The sequence below is a fragment of the Ahaetulla prasina genome, chromosome 8 (genome assembly GCF_028640845.1).
Source record: "Ahaetulla prasina isolate Xishuangbanna chromosome 8, ASM2864084v1, whole genome shotgun sequence".
Classification (NCBI taxonomy): Eukaryota; Metazoa; Chordata; class Lepidosauria; order Squamata; family Colubridae; genus Ahaetulla; species Ahaetulla prasina.
This window is the reverse complement of record NC_080546.1, coordinates 60,570,237-60,593,361: the sequence shown is the minus strand read 5'-3', so window position 1 is coordinate 60,593,361 and position 23,125 is coordinate 60,570,237. Positions and strand designations below refer to the sequence as shown.

The 23,125-nt window shown below is 39.2% G+C and overlaps 1 protein-coding gene across 5 annotated transcripts; it reads right to left on the bottom strand.

Annotated features, from left to right (window-relative positions):
- Positions 1 to 1,156: 1,156 nt before the first annotated feature.
- MFAP3L (microfibril associated protein 3 like) lies at positions 1,157 to 18,297 on the bottom strand. 5 transcript variants are annotated; one of them, XM_058193589.1, is made up of 4 exons: positions 16,828 to 18,297; positions 13,479 to 13,717; positions 9,089 to 9,489; positions 1,157 to 5,959 (listed from the first exon to the last, which is right to left on the bottom strand). In XM_058193589.1, the coding sequence occupies exons 3-4, from the start codon at positions 9,363 to 9,365 to the stop codon at positions 5,094 to 5,096; spliced, it is 1,143 nt and encodes a 380-aa protein (XP_058049572.1). In that variant the 5' UTR covers positions 9,366 to 9,489; positions 13,479 to 13,717; positions 16,828 to 18,297; the 3' UTR covers positions 1,157 to 5,093. The 5 variants fall into 5 exon arrangements, with proteins under 5 accessions (XP_058049572.1, XP_058049571.1, XP_058049574.1 ...); XM_058193588.1 differs by lacking the exon at positions 13,479 to 13,717; XM_058193591.1 differs by lacking the exon at positions 13,479 to 13,717 and having other exon boundaries at positions 1,157 to 5,956.
- Between the last annotated feature and the right edge of the window lie 4,828 nt (positions 18,298 to 23,125).

Below are 23,125 nucleotides of genomic sequence, written 5' to 3'. Positions count from 1 at the left end.
CTCAGTCATCCAGGTCATGGTTGTTCCAAAGATGCTTTGTCAAGAGGCAACTGGACTTTCTGGTTTTTCTTTGAAGATGTTCCATGTCTTATCCAGAGCTGAAGAAGCTTTTTGGATGAGAAGTCTCTTGAAAAAGCGCCTTTGGGACAATCATGCACTTTTATTCCCCCTTTTAACTGCAATTTATCAAACCAACCACCTCAATTCCTGAATTTGAACAGCTTGCTAAATCATAATAGTGTATATTCAGTTTTGTTTTAGAAACTTTGCTCAACCCAGTCACTGAAAAATATAGAGTAATATTGGGACATACAACTTTTTCTTTTAACCTTTTGTTTTGTATATACTTAATCCTTTCCACATCTTGTCTTTTTCAAATGTGAAACATCTCTGAATGGGCAGAGGCAAATACGGAATCAAACTACTTTTTTCATTCTAGTAAAGGAAATTAAAAGTGATAACCAAAGAACTTTTAGGAATCATGGAAGGAAATTCCTGAAAGGTCCCCAGAGAATTTTGCCATCCACACTGAGTTGACACCATGTTATTGCCCAAAATAAAATCTCAATAAATAATAGAACAATCAGAGCAAAAATTCTGGAATGCATAGATATGGGAGTGGTATAGTAAGTGGTAACTTACTATAAAAAGTTAAATGAATGAGAGTTTTCCATTTTGGACCAGCAAGGCATTAGATGCTTCTTTCTCTGTCTCTGCTTGTCTTTTAGAACAACCATATAAAATAAGAGGTGAAAGAGAAAGAAAATGACAGAATTAAAAAAAATGAGAAAAATGTGAATTTAAAAAAGAAAATATCTTTATATTGGGACTCTAACGTTTACCCATTGTATTAAAGTGTAATATGGTTTTAATTTGATTTAATATAATGTAAACCAGACATTCTGATTTTAAACCATTTTTATGGCTATATAGATATGTATGAATCCATCCAATTATGAGTTACTCAAAAATCATGGTTTAAATCATGGCTACATGAGTAGTTCTTAGACTTGCTGATTTGTCCCCTTTAAAAATATAGTTGAATTCCTCTAGTTTCATATAAAGTAGTTGGTTAAGGTGATCACCTCTTTTTAACATAATATATAGTTTATTGCATAACTACATATTTAACATAATATATAGTTTATTGCTGCAAACTACAAAACCTAGGATAAACAATTCTTAATATTAAAACATAGTGTTTGCCATAGTATTTATGTTTTACAGTTGACTTTAAATGATGAATAGTAATCCATTCAGTTTTTCTGCAGTTACAAAATGCAGAAATTCTACTTTCTGTGAATCTGAACAGTTTAGAAATATTATTTTGAAAATATGTAAAGCTAAACAATTCTCTAAATTCAGACCAGGAAATACTGCAACATTTATTACATTTGATTGTGATGTAGGTCAACTAGCTCATGTAATTCAATTTTTTTGATGATTTCATTGTAGTACCTAAGAATGGAAATACTAATGAATAGAATGACTAATAAATTTTAGAAAACAAATCAATCAATAATTAACTGTTTAGAAATACTGACATACCTTAAATTGAGATGTTTCCAAAATACACTGAAAGCTTTTCTAAAATCTAAAAGGGCTTGGATGCAAATTTTTTAAGAGGGATGAAAAAGGTCCATGAATTAATAAGTTTTTACCTCAGAAATCACTGGCTAAGAAAGTGGAAAACAGGGTAAGACCATCTGAAGTCCAACATTTCATGGATGTATCTATTGCATTGATTGAGATATCCCCAAATTACATAGTGTGTCCATAACTTAAACCATTAGCAAAATTGAAACCATGACTTATGTATTTTTTTAATTGTGAAGCCAAGGAAGGCACCTCTTCTTTGGCTTCCAATATTACACTTTAGAATTCTGAGGCCTTATCTGGAAGTCAGCAAATATTTATGTATGTGTGTATGTATTGTAAATGATTTACAACAAAAATGAATAGAAACGAGGGGGAAATTATAAGAATATGTTTTTAGTTAATGGGAAAAACAAATGAATAGAAACAGCAGAGATTTGGAGAAGACCCACCATCACAATACTGGAACTTAGTCAATGTAGGAAATTCAGAACAGATCAAATATTTGCTCACATAACACATAATCTATTGATTCAGTTTGGATGATGACTGCCTATATAAATGAAGTAAATTCTAATCTAATGGGATTAGATAAATTCAGTCACTCTTATCACCTGCTCCTTTGAAGAATAAGTGTACCATATGGCGGTCTAGATTCTGAAGCACCAAGGCACTCTAAATACCAGCTGGTAAGGTAAAAGAGTAGAGAAGGAGTCTGGACACCTATCCTGCTAATGGACTTTTCAATGTCATTGAATGGGCTACTGCAAGAATTTGGTGGCCTTTGGTTTAATCCAGCCAGGGCATGCTTCTGTTTTTAAAGGGAGAGTAATCCCTTCAACCACAACAAAAACATGAACATTTAAGAATCACAAACATGGTTACATAAGCTCATAGTAAAGCCTATTAATAATTGAATTGCTATATAAAGAAGTCAGAAAACCTGCTTTGTGAGGGTGCCTGGGAAATAATACCTGGCGGAGTTTTAATGAGATGTCTCCCTGTACACTAGCAATTATTGCTTATTACTGCAGCACTAAGTTGCTTGCCCGTATCTTAGCAAACTTCTGAATCTAAATTATATATTATAATGAGTAAGGCACAACCCCGATCATTGTCATCCCATAGTTATTTGCTGAATAACTGAAGCTGTAACTTATTCACATCTATTCATGCAGTGAAGTTATTTCATCTGATGCAGATATTCCTACTTGACAGCTATCATTCAGGGCAGCTTTTTATGGAGATCTTCAGTTTCTTGTTCTTGAAAACACAGAGAATCAAATTGTTCCTATAGCTATACATTGCAGATTCTATCCTCATAATAATAGTAGCAATACAAAGTCACATTTTATATTGAAAGAGATTCCTGCAGAGATTAGGGTGATCAAATGCAAACGTGGTCAGAGTTCCCCTTATTTGGTTTGCCACATGAAGAGAGGAGTATAGATAAAGTGTAATGTGATGCACTACAGAAGCTGTGTATGTGTGTCCGCACACATGCACACCTCTTTGAACCACTGTTCTCCTTGTGATTGCTTGGTCTAGTTTACAGCTAAAAAAAATCTCTGATGCATAAGGATCAGATTCCTTTTTTGCATATTGTCATGATATGACATGGATATTCTGAAGAATAATTCTGCTTGCTTAATGCAATTTGAACTAAATGTCTATGGAGATTCTCAGTCATCCAGGCCATGGTTGTCCCAAAGGTGCTTTTTCAAGAGGCAACTGGACTTTCTGATTTTTCTTTGAAGATGTTTCATTTCTCAACCAAGAAGCTTCTTCAGCTCTTACTGGATGATAGGGAATGGAAGGATTTATATTCCTTGCAGACAGCTGGTCATTTGCATTCTTTTAGGCCACCTGGAGGTTTATTGTATCATTGTGGTCAACTGAGTGGTACAAATGGGTGCGGCCTTGTTGGAATTGTTGAAAGGACTCTGTTGTAGACTGGAGATAGATGATGTCGTATCCCTCACCCTCTGTTGAGAGAGGGGTGTTCAATTTTGACATAGATGGCCTATTTGACCCTTCTTTCAAACCAGACACTCTCTCTGTCTGAAATGTGGACTTTGCTGTCTTCAAACGAGTGGCCTTTGCCTTTTAAATGCAGATGGACTGCTGAATCCTGTCCTGATGGGTTTGTTCTCCTATGTTGTGCCATGCGTTTATGAAATGGTTGTTTTGTTTCCCCCAATGTACAAATCTGCACATGGCTCACTGCATTATACTGGATATACCACATTGCTCAAGTTTTATCCTTGGGGTGGACAAGCTTCTGCCTTAGTGTATTTTTGTGTTTGAAGTGTACATGTATGTTGTGTTGGCTGAAGATCCTCCTGAGCTTTTCCGATATTTCTGCAATATATGGAATGACAATGTTGTTTTGTTTACTGTTCTCTTCATTGTATGTTATGACGGAGCTCCTGTAGGGTCTTTTTTGAGATTTGATGAAGGCCCACTTGGGATAGCCACATGTTCTGAGGGCTTTTTTTTTTTTTTTGTTTGTTTACATTTATACCCCGCCCTTCTCCGAAGACTCAGGGCGGCTTACAGTGTATAAGGCAATAGTCTCATTCTATTTGTATATTTTTTTACAAAGTCAACTTATTGCCCCCCCAACAATCTGGGTCCTCATTTTACCTACCTTATAAAGGATGGAAGGCTGAGTCAACCTTGGGCCGGGCTCGAACCTGCAATAATTGCAGGCTTCGGTGTTCTTAATAACAGGCTATTACCAGCCTGAGCTAACCGGCTTCCTTAATGTGTTTTAATTCTTTTTCTTTCCTATCTTTGCTGGTAGGCAGGCCTTCAACTCAGTGATGTAGAGTTCTGATGACTCCCATTTTCTGTTTGTAATTGGGATAATGGGTAGCTATCTCGAGACTTTCTGCCTAGAGACCAGATATTGTCTTATGAAAGAAATAGCCAATTATCCAGTTTGTGAAGAAAATCATTATTTTCTTCTATTAAATTTAAAAAACCCAAAGATATACTGTTTTTACAAAAGTACACAAAGGAGTAATTGATAGAACAAAATGAAAAATATAGATGATTTTTTTGTTTATGTAATATAGCATTAGGTATTATAGCATCTTGCTAATACAGACCTTACCAAGAACTCTCCTGACTTCAACAGCTGTGCTCTGAAATGGAATGTTCCGAGTGAGAATTTTAAGATCTTATTTCTAAGTGGTAAACACAATTTCTAGATGTTCTTGCAAACAGCAGAATCCTAATCCATTATCTGAGGTGTTTTGTGAACTAAAATAATGTTAATTAAAATTTCCCTCGATCCAAAAGAGTAAATATTAGTGTCATAGAAATTATATCAGGTGTCTCAGCTAAATATACTGCACAGTATATAATAAGGAAGAATGTATCAAGAAATCCATATAGTTATTTTTTTCAATTATGGTGTTCAGATAAGGCTTATCAACTCTGCCACCTCATTTTATCACTATTTTTATCAGTATACATTTGCTGATAAATGATCATAAATGGGTTTCATAAATAGTACATGTGTCCTTGCCGCTTCCCACAATTGTCTCAGTTGAGCTGAATTCAGTTGAAGGGTCCAGGACCAGGTCACTAGGTTGCGTCTGTACCTGAGCAACTTCTTTCTCTTCTTTCATTTCTAAAGCTATACTGTCCTGTGTGACGTGATCAATACAGTCCTTCTTAGTTAACTGGTGAACTGAGACTTTAATAGCAATCTTGAGTGGTGGTTCATGCAAAGAAGATGCATCTGAATCAGCGGCAAGAGAGTCACTACGCTTTAGGGGACTGGAAGTCATGTACGTTTCATCAGGGTCCATAATCCCTTGCCCCACGGCTGATTGTCTTACAAATTTATGGCCTTGTTCCTCTAATCTGACTACTTCCATGATTTCTTCCATGATAGTCCTACAATTCATTATAAGAGGTGGTAGGGGAACACTTCTAGCTAGTTCTTCAATGTAGCGGGCAAACTCCATTGTCTTAAACTGGGTTACTTTGGCAAGCTCAAGAGTTTTTGCTGAGGTGATTATTGGGATGCGCTTAGCAATCTCAAAAGCTTTTTGCAGCTTTTCAGCTCCTTCTGTCCGAAAAAACTCATTGATTGCTTTCTCAGTCTTTTTCAAGTGGCTACTCATCATGCATAGTCGAGTAATATTTAAGATCAAAACAATGGTAAATGCTACAAGACATACAATCATGTAGTAGATCCCCATGTCTCCAGCGGTAAATACAACCCTCAGGGTGACAGTATTATTCACTTTGCCATAGATGTTAGAAGCGGCACATGTGTATTTTCCTCGATCTTCAAATGACACGCTAGTAATATTTAGTTGTCCGCTATTGAGAATCCATTTTCCTGCTGGAAAGAAGCCAGAATTAATTAGTAAAATGTATCTATTTTTTCTTCTCATCATCATTTACGAAATATCACAATACATTCAAGTAACTGATTCAAAGACAACTTATAATGTGTCTACAATATTCTGGAATAACTGCTGCTAAGAAACTTGAAGTCTTGGCCATTGATTAGGTCTAGTAAATACCCCAAATTGCTTGTCCAAGATTGCCATAGAATGTCCCCTGATATTGCTAGGTTGTAAAACTGTGTATGTTCCCAAGCAAAATTATCCCTTAAATCATTCTGTGATTATCTTGCACACATTTTATTGTATTGTTAGTTACACTAGTAACTAACAATATAAGACTCAACAACTTCCTTGACCTCATCTTCTGCAACAACACAAACTCAATTTATGGACTACAAATAAAAGAACCCTTTTCCAACAGTGACCTCAGCATGATAGACTTTTGTCTCAATATATGCCCTTACAATAATCTCCATAATAATGGTATACCAAACTACAATTTCAAAAAAGCCAACTATGATCTTATATACACCGACCTCTCATCTCTTGACTGGCAAATTCTATTCTCTAACTGCTGAAGACCACTATAGAGTTTTCTTACTCGAAGTCAATAGAGTCATTAAACTATATGTACCACAAACCACCAACAAAATCAGGAAAAACAAATTACCCATTTCAGTAAAAAAGCTCCAATCCAAAAAAAAAAAATCCCTCTGGTGAAAAAACAAAACTGGCTATGTAGCCAACTTTAAAAACCGCTACAAAAATATATGCCACCAAATAAAGACTGAATGCACCAATTACATCAAACAAGAAGAAGACCTTCTGTGCACAAAATCCAATCGCACTTTCTATAATTTTGTAAACAACAAGCTTAAAGACTCGAGATCCATCCCACTCCTAAAAGGATCTAACGGTAAAGAATGTAATGATAAAACTTCTTAAAAAAGCTTTCCACTGTTATAGCAAAACCCCTAAGCACAATATTTGAAAAATCTTTCAGGACCAGCTCCCTTCCCAAACTATGGTCACTAGCCACGGTCATCTCTGTCTTCAAAAAAGGAGACCCCAGCCTAGTTGAAAATTACAGACCAATTTCTTTATGCTGCGTCACCTGCAAAGTAATGGAATCAATCATCAACCAATCCATCACCCTCCACCTTGAAACAAACAACCTACTCTCTAATAAACAATTTGGTTTCAGAAAAAAATTATCCTGTAATTTACAACTTCTTCACTGCAAAAACATATGGACTACAAATCTTGATCAGGGCAAAGCAATAGATGCAATTTACATAGACTTCTGTAAAGCTTTTTACTCAGTGGTACATGACAAACTTCTTCTAAAACTAAAATCCTATGGCATCTCCAGACCCCTCCATAATTGGATAACAGCGTTCCTGTCAAACAGACAACAAGTGGTCAAAATAGGCAGTGCCCTATCAAAGCGCTGTCCCCCAAGGCAGCGTTCTAGGACCAACACTCTTCATATTATACATTAACGACCTCTGTGACCATATTATAAATAATTGTGTTCTCTTCGCCGATGATGTTAAACTATTTACCACTACCAACAATGAGGCTATCCTTCAAAAAGACCTTGACTTTGTGTCGGAATGGTCAAAAATTTGGTAACTCCAAATCTCAACCAGCAAATGCTCTGTCTTACACATTGGAAAAAAGAATCAGAACACTAAATATAAGCTTGATGGACATTACCTTGTAGATGACCCTCACCCCATCAAAGACCTTGGAGTTTTCATATCAAACGATCTACGTGCCAAAGCCCACTGCAACTACATCGCCAAAAAGGCTTTAAGAGTTGTAAATTTAATCTTGCGTAGCTTCTTCTCCAGAAAGATTACACTACTAACCAGAGCATACAAAACATTTGCTAGACCAATTCTCGAATACAGCTCACCTGTCTGGAACCCACACCTCATTTCGGACATTAATACAATTGAGCGTGTCCAGAAATATTTTAGAAGAAGAGTTCTCCACTCCTCTAATCACAACAAAATACCTTATGCCACCAGACTTGAAATCCTGGGTTTAGAAAATTTAGAACTTCACCGCCTTCGGCATGACCTGAGTATAACTTATAAAATCATCTGCTACAATGTCCTTCCTGTCGAAGACTACTTCAGCTTCAATCGCAACAATACACGAGCACACAATAGATTTAAACTTAATGTCTTGATTGTAGAAAATATGATTTCAGTAACAGAGTTGTTAATGCCTGGAATGCGCTACCTGACTCTATGGTCTCTTCCCAAAATCCCCAAAGCTTTAACCAAAGACTATCTACTATTGACTTCACCCCATTCCTAAGTAAGGGGTGTGCATAAGAGCCCCAGGGTGCCTACTGTTCCTGTCCTAATGTTCTCTTTGATTGTATCCAATAAAAATTTATTATTTGGTTATTTCATGCTTATACTTATATATACTGTTGTGTTTGACAAATAAATAAAATAAAATAAATAAAAAACATTTCTGATGATTTTAAAGTAATTTAATCCCAAGGAAATCTTATGGTTACTTTTGTGTAGGCAGGAGGCTGTAAATGATTCGTATATAAGCAAAAAAAATAATCTGTTCCTATAAATTAAGGGCAGGTAAAAAAGGACTTTGATGTATTTCTGGACTTGTCCAATTAAATCAGTATTTTATTGCACATATATTTGAGAAGATGCTTAAATTTATTTTGGTACAATACAGGTATAACAAGATGGAAAAGTTATGAGGAATAAGCTGTTTAATGTTTAAGCAACAGATTCCCTTCTACTATAACAGGTCAGATTATTTGGTTGCCCAAACCCCTATCTCTTAAATGTAGTTATAGAGACAACCTTCCCAGCTCCATCAGGATTTTCTAAAATATCCAGATTAAGTTTAGGAAAAGAATCTTTCTGCTGGGTAGAGTTGGTAGTTGCCTCAATCTGTCAAGTATATTTAATACTTCACATTTATTTACCTTGAGTAAATACTATTTAATCAATTTACTCATTTATCTTGAGTAAATAGAGAAAAACAAATTTACAACAGTTGGTGCTTTTAAGGCAATGTAACATGAAGACAGTATGTTTGCATAGGTTGCATAGAAAAACATTTGAAAACTGTACCTCTGTCACCATCTTCTTTCACCAAATGGCCATTTGAGTTGTACCACTTGTACACTGGTTCTGGATAACCTTGAACACTGCAGTCAATCAAGGCACTATAACCTTCCTTGACTATAATATGGTCAATTCTGGAGATTACCATCGGTACAAATCCTGTCAGCAGGTCTGTGTGATTTAAAGTGCTGTTTATGACATCTTCAGCAGTTGTCCATATTGTTAATAAATTGAAAACATGAAAGATGGTCCAGTAATACAAAAAAAGGTGGCTCTTGAACATGTTCACCTGTCTTCAAATATATCTGCCAATCACAGTTAGTGGACCTGGAACTGGGAAATATACCAGGCTGGAGTAGCCCATCAAATTTGATCCTTCAAATTTCAAAAGCAAACAAAAACTAGACCTGCAAAATAAAACAAGTTATAGCAATAAAAAAATAAAAATAGATGAAGCAGAAGTAGTTAAAGCAATGATTTAAACTAATAATCTCAGAACTCATTGTTTCAAAAGTTTAACTTCAATGTTACCACTATCACTCCTGACATTTTTTCTGCTTTTTGTGTATTTGATATAATTTCAATGACAGAAAAACACTGTTTTGTTCAGATCAGTGATTTTAAATAAAAAAAAAATCAGAAATAATGTTTCTTTTTAAATATATATCTATAAAGGAGCAAAACAAAAATTATTTTTTCAGGTTGAGTTCATATCACTATTCTTGTGTAGGAATACAGATTAATATAACAGAAATTAATGTTCTTAACAAATCTATTTATCCCAAAATGCATATCTAAAAATATCTCAGGTTATGCTAGATGAAAAAGCAGTAATACACATATAATATGAAGAGAAACATTTTGTGTACATGACACAATGTAACTAAGGGTTTAGCATGTATTTTAAATAGAATCTTTACAAGGTTTTTTATTTGTAAAACATTTTAGCAAACATCTATCTAAACAAAGAGCTTTCTACTGGAAATGAGTTAGGATGTTTGATTTGGAATTCAATTTGTGTGCAGTTCTATTAAATATATATACTATGGATAATAGTATTAATGTCAAAGTAATTTTATAGCTGTATATTGCATATATTTCAAAGAGTATCAAAGAGTAGTTTGCAGTTTGACAATCATACAAAAAGAATTTTCAGTATCATCCCACATCCGTTGCTTAAAAGTAAGAGTAACTGGCTTGTTAGTCAGCATAATTCTCAGTGAAGACATGTGAGAGAATAGGGAAGGGAACATTAATTCAAAGTTAAAGTCTTGCTTTGCATATAAAATATCCCTGGTTTGGTGTGTGTCATTGCCAGTTAAAGAGATCTCAGTTGGCAAGGTTTATTGACTAGAAAAAACAATGGTCTGTTTAGATGACTGTAATAGTATTTCTTTCCTATAACTGCATACAGGTAGTCCTCAACTTACAGTAGTTCATTTAGTGACCATTCAAAGTTATAATGGCACTGAAAAAAGTGACATGACAGTTTTTCATAATTATGATGATTGCACATCCCCATGGTCATGCAATCAAAATTCAGATGCTTGGCAACTGACTCATATTTATGACAATTGCAGTGTCCTGGAGTTATGTAATCTCCTTTTGCAACCTTCTGACAATGAGGAAACCAGATTCACTTAACAACCGTTACTAAAATTAACAACCGAAGTGACTCACTTAACAAAGGTGGCAAGACAGATCGTAAAATGGGGCAAAATTCACTTAACAACTGTCTGACTCAGCAACAGAGATTTTGGGCTCAATTGTGATCATAAATCGAGGACAACCTGTATTGCTTCTGTGTCCTTTAATGCTGATGGACATTTTTAATTCAATATAGATGATCCAGAATAGTCTATCACCTGCTCCATTTGGTTCTGTACTGTTCTGGACAGGTGACATACTTCCAAATAAAGCACTGAGTTTATGGGGTTCATTGGGAGTCAGAGGCAGTCTTAGAAATAAAAATCATAGTAGAATATGGTGTTTTGTCAAGATGTCAGACAATCAGAAAACCTGGGGCATGCGAAGAAATTTAATGGATTGTATTAGAATGCATAGGGTAGTCTTTGAAAGAGGGTTGTTTATGAAATTTATGTTAAACAGGAACAACTCTATGCAAGAAAAGAGAAATTTCATTTCATTTCGTTTAAATTTTATTTGACTAAAACTTTATTTTATGTCAATTTAACTGATTTGTTCTACTTCTTTTATAAATGTCTCGTAAGTTTTGTGAATACTATAGCTGGATAAATTACCTGGATTTATTCACAGTCATGTTTAGTTACAATGACAAGCAAACCACATTTCCAGGTTTAGTGTACAAAGCTGGAAAAGGCTGTATCTCTTTATATTTATTTAATTCACAGGAATACCCAAGACTATGATGATTGTGAGTGTAGCTGCTTCTTCTCAGCTGCAGTGTCTGAGTCACACATACATATAAAACAACCCAATCCTTCTTATTGTACAGAAAGTAGTGGAAAATCAACCCTATTAATTGAACACTTCCTATCTTATAAAATAAAATGCTGTACAATCAGGCCAGAAATGCACTAACAAGGGAGATAAGAGCAGCAAAAAGAAGCTACTCTGAAAAGCTAAAGAATCAGTTTTCAGCAAATGAACCAGCAAACATGTGGAAAACTCTTAAAAATATCACCGGCTATGGCAAACCTCCTTCCCAGGCTGAAGGTAATAACAACTGGCAGATGACCTGAATGAGTTTTACTGCAGGTTTGAAAAGAAACTACAGCCACCTATCTCCACAACCCCCATCTCAGACACACCAACAACAGCTAAGCCTCCTACAACTGACCCCATCCCATTGGGTTCACAACCCCTAGTGATCACAGAAAAGGAAGTGCAGAACCTATTTCACAGACAAAAGCCAGGAAAAGCTCCAGGCCCAGACAAGATAACTCCTTCTTGCTTAAAAGTCTGTGCTGGCCAATTGGCCCCCATCTTCACCCATATCTTCAATAAATCACTAGAGATGTGTTATGTTCCTTCTTGCTTCAAACGCTCTACCATCATCCCAGTGCCGAAGAAGCCCACCATCAAGGAACTGAATGACTACAGACCAGTTGCTTTAACATCTGTAGTCATGAAAACCTTTGAAAGGCTAGTGCTTTCCTACCTGAAAACCATCACGGATCCGCTGTTAGACCCCTTGCAATTTGCATACCGAGCAAATAGATCAACAGATGATGCTGTTAATATGGCTCTGCACTACATCCTACAACATCTTGAGTCTCCAAAGACCTATGCAAGGGTCCTTTTTATAGACTTTAGTTCAGCATTCAATACCATCATTCCAGACATTCTTCTAACTAAGCTAAACCAGCTACAGGTACCGGAACAGACTTGTAAGTGGATCACAAGCTTCCTAACAAACAGGAAGCAGCAGGTGAAGCTAAGCAAGATCACATCAAATACCTGTACAATTAGCACAGGGCCCCCCCAAGGCTGTGTGCTCTCCCCACTTCTCTTCTCTCTGTATACCAATGACTGCATCTCCAATGATCCATCAGTTAAGCTACTGAAGTTCGCAGATGACACAACAGTGATTGGTCTCATTCGAGACAATGACGAATCCGCATATAGACGAGAGGTCAAACGACTAGCCTTGTGGTGCAACCAAAACAATCTGGAACTGAACACACTCAAAACCGTAGAAATGGTGGTAGACTTTAGGAAAAACCCTTCCATACTTCCACCTCTCACAATACTTGACAACACAGTATCAACAGTAGAAACCTTCAAATTTCTGGGTTCTATCATATCGCAAGATCTCAAATGGACAGCTAACATCAAAACATCATTAAAAAGGACAACAAAGAATGTTCTTTCTGCGCCAACTCAGTAAGCTCAAACTGCCCAAGGAGCTGCTGATCCAATTCTACAGAGGAATTATTGAGTCTGTCATTTGCACCTCTATAACTGTCTGGTTCGGTTCTGCAACCCAACAAGAAAAACACAGACTTCAGAGGATAATTAGAACTGCAGAAAAAATAATTGCTACCAACTTGCCTTCCATTGAGGACCTGTATACTGTACGAATCAAGAAGAGGGCCGTGAAAATATTTGCAGATCCCTCGCATCCTGGACATAAACTGTTTCAACTCCTACCCTCAAAACGACGCTATAGAGCACTGCACACCAGAACAACTAGACACAAGAACAGTTTTTTCCCGAAGGCCATCACTCTGCTAAACAAATAATTCCCTCAACACTGTCAGACTATTTACTGAATCTGCACTACTATTAATCGTTTCATAGTTCCCATCACCAATCTCTTTCCACTTATGACTGTATGACTATAACTTGTTGCTGGCAATCCTTATGATTTATATTGATATATTGATCATCAATTGTGTTGTAAATGTTGTACCTTGATGAACGTATCTTTTCTTTTATGTACACTGAAAGCATATGCACCAAGACAAATTCCTTGTGTGTCCAATCACACTTGGCCAATAAAAAATTCTATCTTCTTTTTTCTTTCAGCTTTTTGCTTCATCTGTTTTCAATGCTTCATTTCTACACAAAGATCAGTCAAAGCTCAGTTCTTTCTTGGAGCAAGCCACACTCAGCATGGAAGCCTTTTTCTCTGATTCCGGTTAGGGCTCTCTATAACCAATGGCAATGAAAAAATATAATAATCTATTTCTAGACATACTCCTCCATTTTTGTGTTGTGCCTGTATGTAAAAAGCCAGAAAGAAATATATATTTTCTTACAGTCCCTATTAATTAGTTATTAAAAGAGACAATTAAGAAAGTCTATGTATACATGCATGAGTTTTAATGTGTCTGTGTTTCTAACTTTTGAATTTGTCTTTTCTAGTCATCTTTTATGGATTTTTCACCATAAAAGTGAATATGTTTTGGCTGGTAGGGTGCTGCAGGAGGCTGTTTAGGCCAAAAACGGGGTGCAGGGGGAGGCCATCCACAACTTCTACCTATAGGAAAATTTAAGTTTCCAGGTTTTCAAACTTTGAAAGTCCAGTTTAAATAAAACACCAGGAACAAAAGGATGGAAAATAGCCTAAATCAATTTTCCATGTACATAACTGTACAGTTGTTTTCTCTTTTCTGAAACTTTTTCCTTAAAGAATTTTGCTCCTAAAACCCTGCTTTGAGGCTTATCATCAAATCCCATTTAAAAAAAAAAAATATTTTGAGAATTTTACTGTGTATTATGTTAATGCTTCTCTCCCCCTTTAGATGTCATTTTACTCTTGTTTACATTATATTTACTTATTATGACAGCTTGGTTTCTAAGATAAGTTAATTTAGGAAATTTCATGGATATTAAGCTTTGTTTCCCATCCCTAAACAGCTCCCCTATCCTAGTCCAGTCCCATAATCTCAGGAGCAATTATTCTCCTATCTAGGAGAAACAGGTCCTTGCAGGGAGAAGAAGAAGCATGTATGGAGAAACTTCCTGAAAAGGATTCAAGGCGCAATGTTTAGGAGGTAAGGCAAATATAAGAATAAAAAATGATTAATCATCTCAAAATAAATATACAACCTACTGAGCTTAGTCAGGCAGATGATATTCTGCTCTTACTAAATCGTGCTAAGAATCCCAGCTGTCTCTTTTAGGTGTGAAACAAATGTTAGCCACCTACAGTTTTTGGCAACCAATTACTGCATCATAGCAAATGGTAAATTTTATTAATGGTAAAATAAAAAGCAAAATTGTGAAGCATAATGTGCTTTTAGGTATGTTTTCCTCCTTGATACTGAGAGATGTGTGACTGGCCTTATTTGCACTTATTCTTCTGCCATACAGGTAGTCCTCAACCTACAATCATTCACTGTTCAAAGTTACAATGGCATTGAAAAAAATAACATACAACCATTCCTCACACTTATGACTATAGCACCATCCCCACAGTCACATGATCAGAATTTGGGTGCTTGGTAATTGGTGTGCATTTATAACAGTTGCAGCATCCTAGGGTCACCACGAATGATCACCATTTGTGACCTTCCCAGCTGGTTTAGACCAGTGGTGGGTTTCTACCAGTTTGCCTCGGTTCGAGCGAACTGGTAATGGCAGTGGCAGAAGGCTCCAGCTACCAACCCGGACGTCATCACGGATGCTCTGTGCATGTGCAGAAGGTTCTGCGCATGCGCAGAAGCACTGCAGTCGAGCAAAGCAAGCGTGCGCACATGCACGCTCACAGTTCCAAACTGGTAGCGAAGGTAAGTGGAACCCACTACTGGTTTAGACAAGTAAAATGATTTAATGGGGGAATTCACTTAATGACCACTTAATTCATTTAACAACTACAGAGATTTGCTTAACGATCATGAGAAAAAGGTTATAAAATGAGGCTTGACTCACTTAACTGCTCTGCTTATCAAAGGAAATTCTGATCCCAATCGTGGTTATAAGTTGATTACTGCCTGTACTTAATCAAATGAAATTGCCTTCATTTCAATAAGCGTGGATACCTGGCCAACCTCAATGCTAGATATCATATTTATTCCCGTTTTTTCCCCAGTGAAAATACTGACACCGGTTCAAATATATTTGCTATTGTTTTTTCCATGTATTTAATTCCAGCATAGATGCCACCTCATGCCCCTGTTTCTGCATAAAGCTCTAGGACTGTTAAACCAGAGACCCTTTCCCAAAACAACATGTACAGGCGCTCCCTACTCTCCCATGTCTATCAATAGAAAAGAAGTCCAATCTGAAGCAGTCTCTTAGTTGCTGATCTGCCTGTCATTAGAGTCCCATTGCGTTCTACTTTTAATATTGTGGAGTTCTTGGTGATCTCTGAGTTGTAATCCCACTCCCAACAAGCACTGATGATGTTACCTAGTTTGGTAATGAAATGTCTGCAAGAAAACTGCCAAGGCCAGAGAGCAGCAAGGATCCCACAGTTCAATCCTGAGCTTCTATTGGTATTTTTAACATCCTAAAACAGGCATGTTGTAGAACTACAACTCCTAGCATTCATAAACTGTTTCAGGCTTTTGGGAATTGTAGCTCTGGAATAGATGAAAGACAAGTACCTCCTCTCCCCTGATTTAATTCAAACTTTCTGGTTGGGAAGCAAGTTTTCCTTAGACACAATATATAGTTAAGATTAAGGAGAAAATATTTTGCCCATCCTCTGCCTACAGACTCTGCCTTTCCTACAGACTAACAGCGTTTTTATCATATAATTTTTTCATAGAAGTATCAACTCATGTGTTCCTATGCCAGCCCCCAATATTTTTTCTCTCCTTTTCCATTCTCATTAAGTCTCTGAAAGCAGAATGCCTCATAAGTCTAATCAAGAGTCAGATGAGGCCAGCCAAACTTCGCTCTAGGAAAGTGGGCAGAACAAAAGGAAAAGAATAGATAACTTATGCCTAATGGTTTAAACGCGACCAAATTTCATCCCGTAACCTAATTCCCATCACAACTACCGCCTCAGTTCTTCGTTAACCCAAACGATGGATTTGGGCGCTGCGCCCGCAGAAGTTGCCACACAAGAAGCCACCAAAGAGTCCTCGCTACCTTTCTCTGCAATATCGTCCTTAATACCTCTCTTGTTGCCACCCACCACTACCTTTGCTGGTCGAATGTATCAGGGATAATTGGGAAAGAGGCGACGGCTCTCTTTCTCCCTCCTTGAACCCCACCTTCTAGCGTGGGGCGCCCTTTCTGCATCGCCCAATGCCGGGGTATAGGCGATTCCCAGGAGGGATGGAGATAAACCGGACAGAAATGTTTACCAAGAGGCAGCTTCGTTGACCGATGAGTGTTCTTGTCCTCAGCTTTCCCTAGAGCTGCCGTTTAGGCAAATTTGGAAGCTACTTCCGGCTAATTTCGGCTTTTGGAGCCCCAGCAGGTGCAGGAGGACTCGCTCTCCCGGGGAATCTCAGGGTGTTGCACCCTTCTACTCGCGTTTCTGCCGCCGCCGCCGCAATCCCTGCTGGTTTGCGCTCTCCTACGCGCGCTCCCAGCAAAGCTGCAGACTGAGCTCCCCGGACTCTGGTTGCACAAGTAGGTCAGAGAGGCACTGAGCATGCTCGCTGTTGAGCCAGGCTGCTGTGGAACTGCTCCTGAGTTGTCCTCTGCTTCCTTCTTTTCGTACCAAACGAAGGTCACATCAGTGTTTAGATACGGGAGTGAAGAAGGCGGGGGAGGCTTAGCCCCTGGGGAATTCTTTGCCCTCCGATAGGGCGCAGAAGAGAGAGCATCTGGTATGTAGCGCCAAGCTATTACTAGATGGATCTTAAGATAAGCTATAGGTATTTTAAAATGTACCTGTATAGGGTCATTCGGCTGTTATGTATTTGCTTTATATTCAGCAGAGGCGAGTTTGTGCCTATCTTTTCCATTTGCTTCAGTGATCATTCTGTTGCTTCCAATATTTTATTTCTTCACAAGTAAAAGTAAATCGGGTCTGTAGTGTTGAGTTTCTGTCCGAAGTTTATTATTTGCCTTAATACTCAAAGCTGCAGAGAAGGGATTAGAGAAAAAAAGTTCAAAATAAATCTACGTTGGAATTGGGGACCAGATGAATAAATTCAATTACAGTAGCAGTGGGTGCACCAGTAGAAGACCTGAAACACCAGGTCAGGAATAGATGTCAGGGAAAAAATATATGATCTCTAAGAGTTGACAAGGACTTGTTGGGGCATCATGTCACCTTCATCAAAAGCTAAGTAATTTAAAGAGGGCTGCCACAGAGAGGAGAGAATCAAGCTATTTTCCAAAGTATCCAAAGTCCAGACAAGGAATAATGGATGGAAACTGATCAAGGAGAGATTCAACCTAGAAATAAGGAGAAATTTCCTGACATGAGAACAATCAACCAATGGAACAGCTTGCCTTCAGAAGTTGTGGGAGCTTCATCACCGGAAGCTTTCAAGAAGAGACTGGACTCTCATTTATCAGACATGGTGTAGGGTTTCCTGCTTGGGTGGTGAGTGTGTGTGTATTGGACTAGAAGACCTACAAGGTCCCTTCCAACTCTGTTAATCTGTAAATTTCACAGCTATAATCTAGACCATTATATTTTTGCCAGTCCACCCTGGTGGAGGAGCTGTGGTGCATGCGGGCTGAAGCAGCGATTGTGATGGCTGGAAGCTGTGGGAGTGAAGCACTACTTGCACTTGTACAGCATCAGCATTCCACTTCAGTATATTTGCCCAGCTGGTGGCGCAAAGCAGCCCTCGTCTCCTGCCGCTTGGGACTTGGAGCGGTAAATGGTGACTGGTCCGGGGACCAGTCGAATTTTGCTTTCTATTGCGGACGCCAGATCGGCCCCCTGCAAGCTCTTGACTCTCGAGGAGTGCTCGCTGAAGCAGCGCGGGAAACTTCGGCCGGGCTCCTCGAGAGACGAGAGCTTGCAGGGGGCCAATCTGGCGTCTGCAATAGAGAGCAAAATCCGGCTGCTCCCCGGATCAGATGCCGTTTACATCTCCGAGTTCCAAGCAGCAGGAGATGAGGGCTGCTTTGCTCCACCAGCTGGGCAAATATACCGAGGCGGAATGCTGATGCTGTGCAAAATGAAATAGAGAAAAAGAGACAGAATGAAAGAGAGATAATGAGAAAAAGAATGAGAGAGAGAGAGCACCGCCGTCTTGGAAGAAGTGCGGGGGGCGGGGCGGCGGAGAGGGATGTCTTGCATTAAGTATCAACCCCCCCACCTCAATTTTGTGAGGTTGGCGCAGCAGGCAGCAGTACTTCCCGGGGCGCCTTATTTTTCTGGAGTACTCTGCCCCCCCTCCCGCTTCTGCCTGCCTCCTCCTCGTCCCGGAGTCTCTGGGCTGCTTACTCAGATGGAGGGAAAACCCAAAGGGCGCTCTGCTGCCCAGCTTGCCTGCCTCCCTGGGGATGTTGCCCAGGGGGGCGCTCTCTTCGCAGCTCTTGCTCAAAGCTGCCTGGCTCTGAAAGGGACACGTGGCGAATCAGAATCAAAGAGCGAGAGAGAATGAGAGGGAGACAGAATGAAATAGAATCAGAGAGAGAGAGAATCAGAAAGAGAGAGAGAGTGGAGGGGGGAGAAAGAGAGAACGAGAGAGAAAGAGTAGGGGGAGAGAGAGAGGGGGAGAGAGAAAGAGAATTAGAGAGAGAGAGAGAGAGAAAGGGGAGAAAGAGAATGAGAGAAAATGAGTGGGACAGAGGGGGGAGAGAGAAAGAATGGGGGAGAGAGAGAATGAGTGAGGGAAGAGAGAATGAGAGAGAAAGAGTGGGAAAGAGAGGGGGAGGAGAAAGAGAAAGAGAGAGGAGGGACAGTGCCTGAAGGACCCCACTGGGAGTGGCGTGCTGAATTCGTATTAGTGCTCTGCGGGATTTAAAATTAAGAACTTGGTATTTCCTGAGGTCCAAAAGATTGGGGACCTTGAAGTTGTAAAAACGCCAGAAAAACTGAATGACCCACCACTTTCAAAACACAACCAGATTTGAGTTTAATGTGTTTGTGGGGCTTTTCTTTGTCATGTGTGTTTTAGTTTGAGCTGCCTGTATTTTATTTTTATCAGTTTTTACTATTTTATTTGGAATGGGCAGTCATAATAAATTTAAATATGTCCCATGTAAACACCAGGGGCTGAGTTAATACAATGCATCATTATTTTTAGTTGCTTAGTTTTGGCATCCCACATGCACTAAGTCCTCTGCAAACAGTTCTACTTTAATGTGTAATGTTACTGTGTTTTTAAAGTACATTTGAATTTATTCCAAGCTTTCTAATATGAGTATCTGTGTTAATTTTAAAAATCAGTGGTTTTAAAAGCCTTTTAACATGCATGCCCCCTGTGCCCCATTTTTGGCCTGGATGGCCTCTTGCAACACTCTGCCGGCCAAAACGGGTACAGGGGGCCCACATACATCCCCCTGTGCTATTTTTGGCCTGGACAGCCTCCTGCAGCACCCTGGTGGCCAAAATCAGGCATGGGGGCCCCATGTACAGCCTCCCATGCCCTATTTTTGGCCTGGATGGCCTCCAGCATTCTGCCAGCCAAACCAGGCATGGGACACCCATGCACAACCCCACTGTGCCCCGTTTTTGACTTGGATGGCATCCTCCAAAACCCTGCTGGCCAAAACGGGGCATGGGGGTGTGCGTGCCCCATTTTGGGTGGCAGAGGCACCGCGGTCCGGTCCTTTGCTATTTCCAGTCCGGTCCTGTGGGCCAGATTTAAGCACCCTTGATTTTTACACCCCTGCTACAGGATATAAGTAGTTGCACAATCAATGGAAAATTAATTTAAATTCTCTTTGGAACTATTTCTTCATGAGTGCTATCTTCCTAAAAGCTTCATTTTATACTAACTTGGGAAGGCAAAAATGGGATGCAAAGCGGAGACTGACAAGCCAGTGAAATTGAGGTAGACTCCTGTAATCAAATCTTCCGCATTCCTGCTGAGATATCCTAAATAAGGGGTGTTTTTCCTGCTGGCTGGTGATACATTGAATTGGGGCTGTAGAAAAGCCAAAGGAGAAAACCAACACACAGTCAATACCAAGGGGGAAATTTACCAAGGGGAAAGGACCAGATCATTTGGCAATGACTTAGAAGAAACCCAAGAGAGTCATGATGCGATTTGGCAATACAGTCAGTGACAAGTAAGTAAGGATTCCAAGACAGGTGGATATTAACATAGTAGGAAAAATAGTACATATGCATTCAGTGCATTTTTGGTTTTACAAAAATATTTTTTAGAAAAGCAATATGGTTGGAGTTTGGAACTACTCCTGTCTTCTCTGTGGAGGAAGTCCTGCTCTATAGGAATAAAAAACAACAATAGTTGAAGTAGTGCATTGTTCCACTCAATGGTGGGATTCAAGTAATTTAACAACTGGTTCTCTGCCCTAATAATTTCTCCTAACAACCAGTTTGCTAAGCTGCTCAGAAAGTTAACAACCAGTTCTCCCGAAGTGGTGTGAACTGGTTGAATCCCACCACTGGTTCCACTGCACATTTGCCCCTAAGTTAGAGTTTGGATCCAGCCATATTTTTTTTTCCAGATTTTCTTACTCCATTAGACTTTTCCTGGACCTAATTATTCTATCATATTTTAAGACTTAAATGCTTACCTCAAGGTTTTATTTATTTGTTTGTTTGTTTGTTTTAGGCATCTCAATAAATTCATCCTGCAGATCAATGGAAGCATAGTAAAACAACAAAGTGTCAGCTTTGGAAACCATACTAGGCCGGAGGCCTCCGCTCTGCCACTTTCCAATGTGTGGGAAAGTAGAAGGGGGGAGTTGGTAGAAGGTGCCATTAGACATAATAACATTCTTCCTGCCAATCAAGGTCAGGCCGAGCCTACATCTGGAGAAGGAGTGGCTGGAGTGATGTCTCGAGATGGGACGGTTGACGATTGGAGCATGTGATCGGCAGAGGGGTCAAGGGGAGTGGGGATTTCGGAGTTTGTCTTATGGAGGAAAAACCTGGATCCCCAGATTCGGATTTTATCCAGTTGTGCCAGTTTACCTATGCTAGTAAAAGAACTTTGAAAGATGTTTGCTTCAGAGTCTTTTCTGCAGGAGGGGGTTTTCTGGAACGCTGACACAAAGATTGTTTCTATTTTATTCTTCTATTTCATGTACAATTGAGATGCTTATATATTATTATGAGAAACATTTAAGAAATTGGACAAAGTGATTTTTTCATTTTTCCCCACTGCATCTTAAAAATACCATGCAAATACTAGAATATCTTTTACTTTATTTTGTTCTCTCTGTGCCAGCAGTTATCAGAATTTATATTAAAGCTGTTTGGATGGCTGATGTAGCTTTGGGGTAGCTACTTTTTCACAGTAAACAGCCCCATTGAGCTGATAGCTTGTGTTGCTGGGCTTGGAAGGACAGGAATTCTGTACCTACTGGCCCCTTTGTCCACCCCCTCCATACCCAGTGAAGCACTTGGGCTATTACCTAGACCTTGGTGGAGTGCTTGGCAATTTCAGCAGCTGTAACAGGAAACTGGAGGTCTTCAATTAAGGACTGAGGTTGCTGAATCTGGGTCTTCGACATTGGTTGGAAGTGGGCAGTGGCTGAGGGCATTGGCATGGTTTAGGGACTTCCTGAGGTGATGTGAATCTGGGTATAGTTGTATGCCGGTAGGAACAATGAGAGATGCAGGGAGATGGCACTTGCGGCATTTGGCAGTTTCCAGCAAGCAGGCCTAAAAGTGGCTTGTGGTCTGTCACAAGTTTGAAATAGCAGCCATACAGGTATTCATGGAAATGCTTCACACCATCCACCGCAGTCAACGCCTCCTTGTCAATCTGGCTATAGTTGCACTCAGCTGCTGACAGTGTCCTCGAGAAAAACGCAATTGGCACTTCTGTTCCATTCGGCATTTTGTGGCTAAGGACTGCTCCGAATCCAAATGGGAAAGCATCGCAGGTGAGAACCATGGGGAGGGCTTTGCTGTATTGCACAAGAACGCTGCTGGACGTCAGTAGGCTTTTTACAGCCCTAAACACAGCAGATTCTCTCTCCCCCCAAGACCACAGCAACTTGTTCAGTAGCTGATGAAGGGGTTTGGCTACTGACATCTTATGTGGGAGGAATATGCTATAGAAGTTTAAAAGGCTTGTAGTTCCATCTTGTTTGTTGGGGTTGGTGTTCCTTCAGTGGCTTGGACTTTAGCTTCAGTTGGGTGCAGTCCAGAGGCATCTTATTAGGTAGCCCAGGGACCGTGATCTCACATTTCTCTTTCTTGACCTTGAGTCCTACTTCCTGGAATTGTCCTAGCACAGCACATAGTTGGTTTACTAGTTTGGTACAATCAGGAGATGAGGACGTTGTCGAAGTAAGGAATGATGCCTGGAATGCCTTGTAGCAGGCGCTCCATCAGTAGTTATTCAATATTTCAATGTTCCATTTTAATGCTAATATTATTAAGCATACATGGTAATACCATCTTTAAACCTTTAATCTTTCCAGCTAATTGTTACTTATATTCTATTATATAAAAATTTCCCTATTTCTTATTTCTACCTCTATTCTACTTTCTAATCAGGCCACCATTACTAATCCTAGCGTTAATACACTTGTTTATACTAAGAC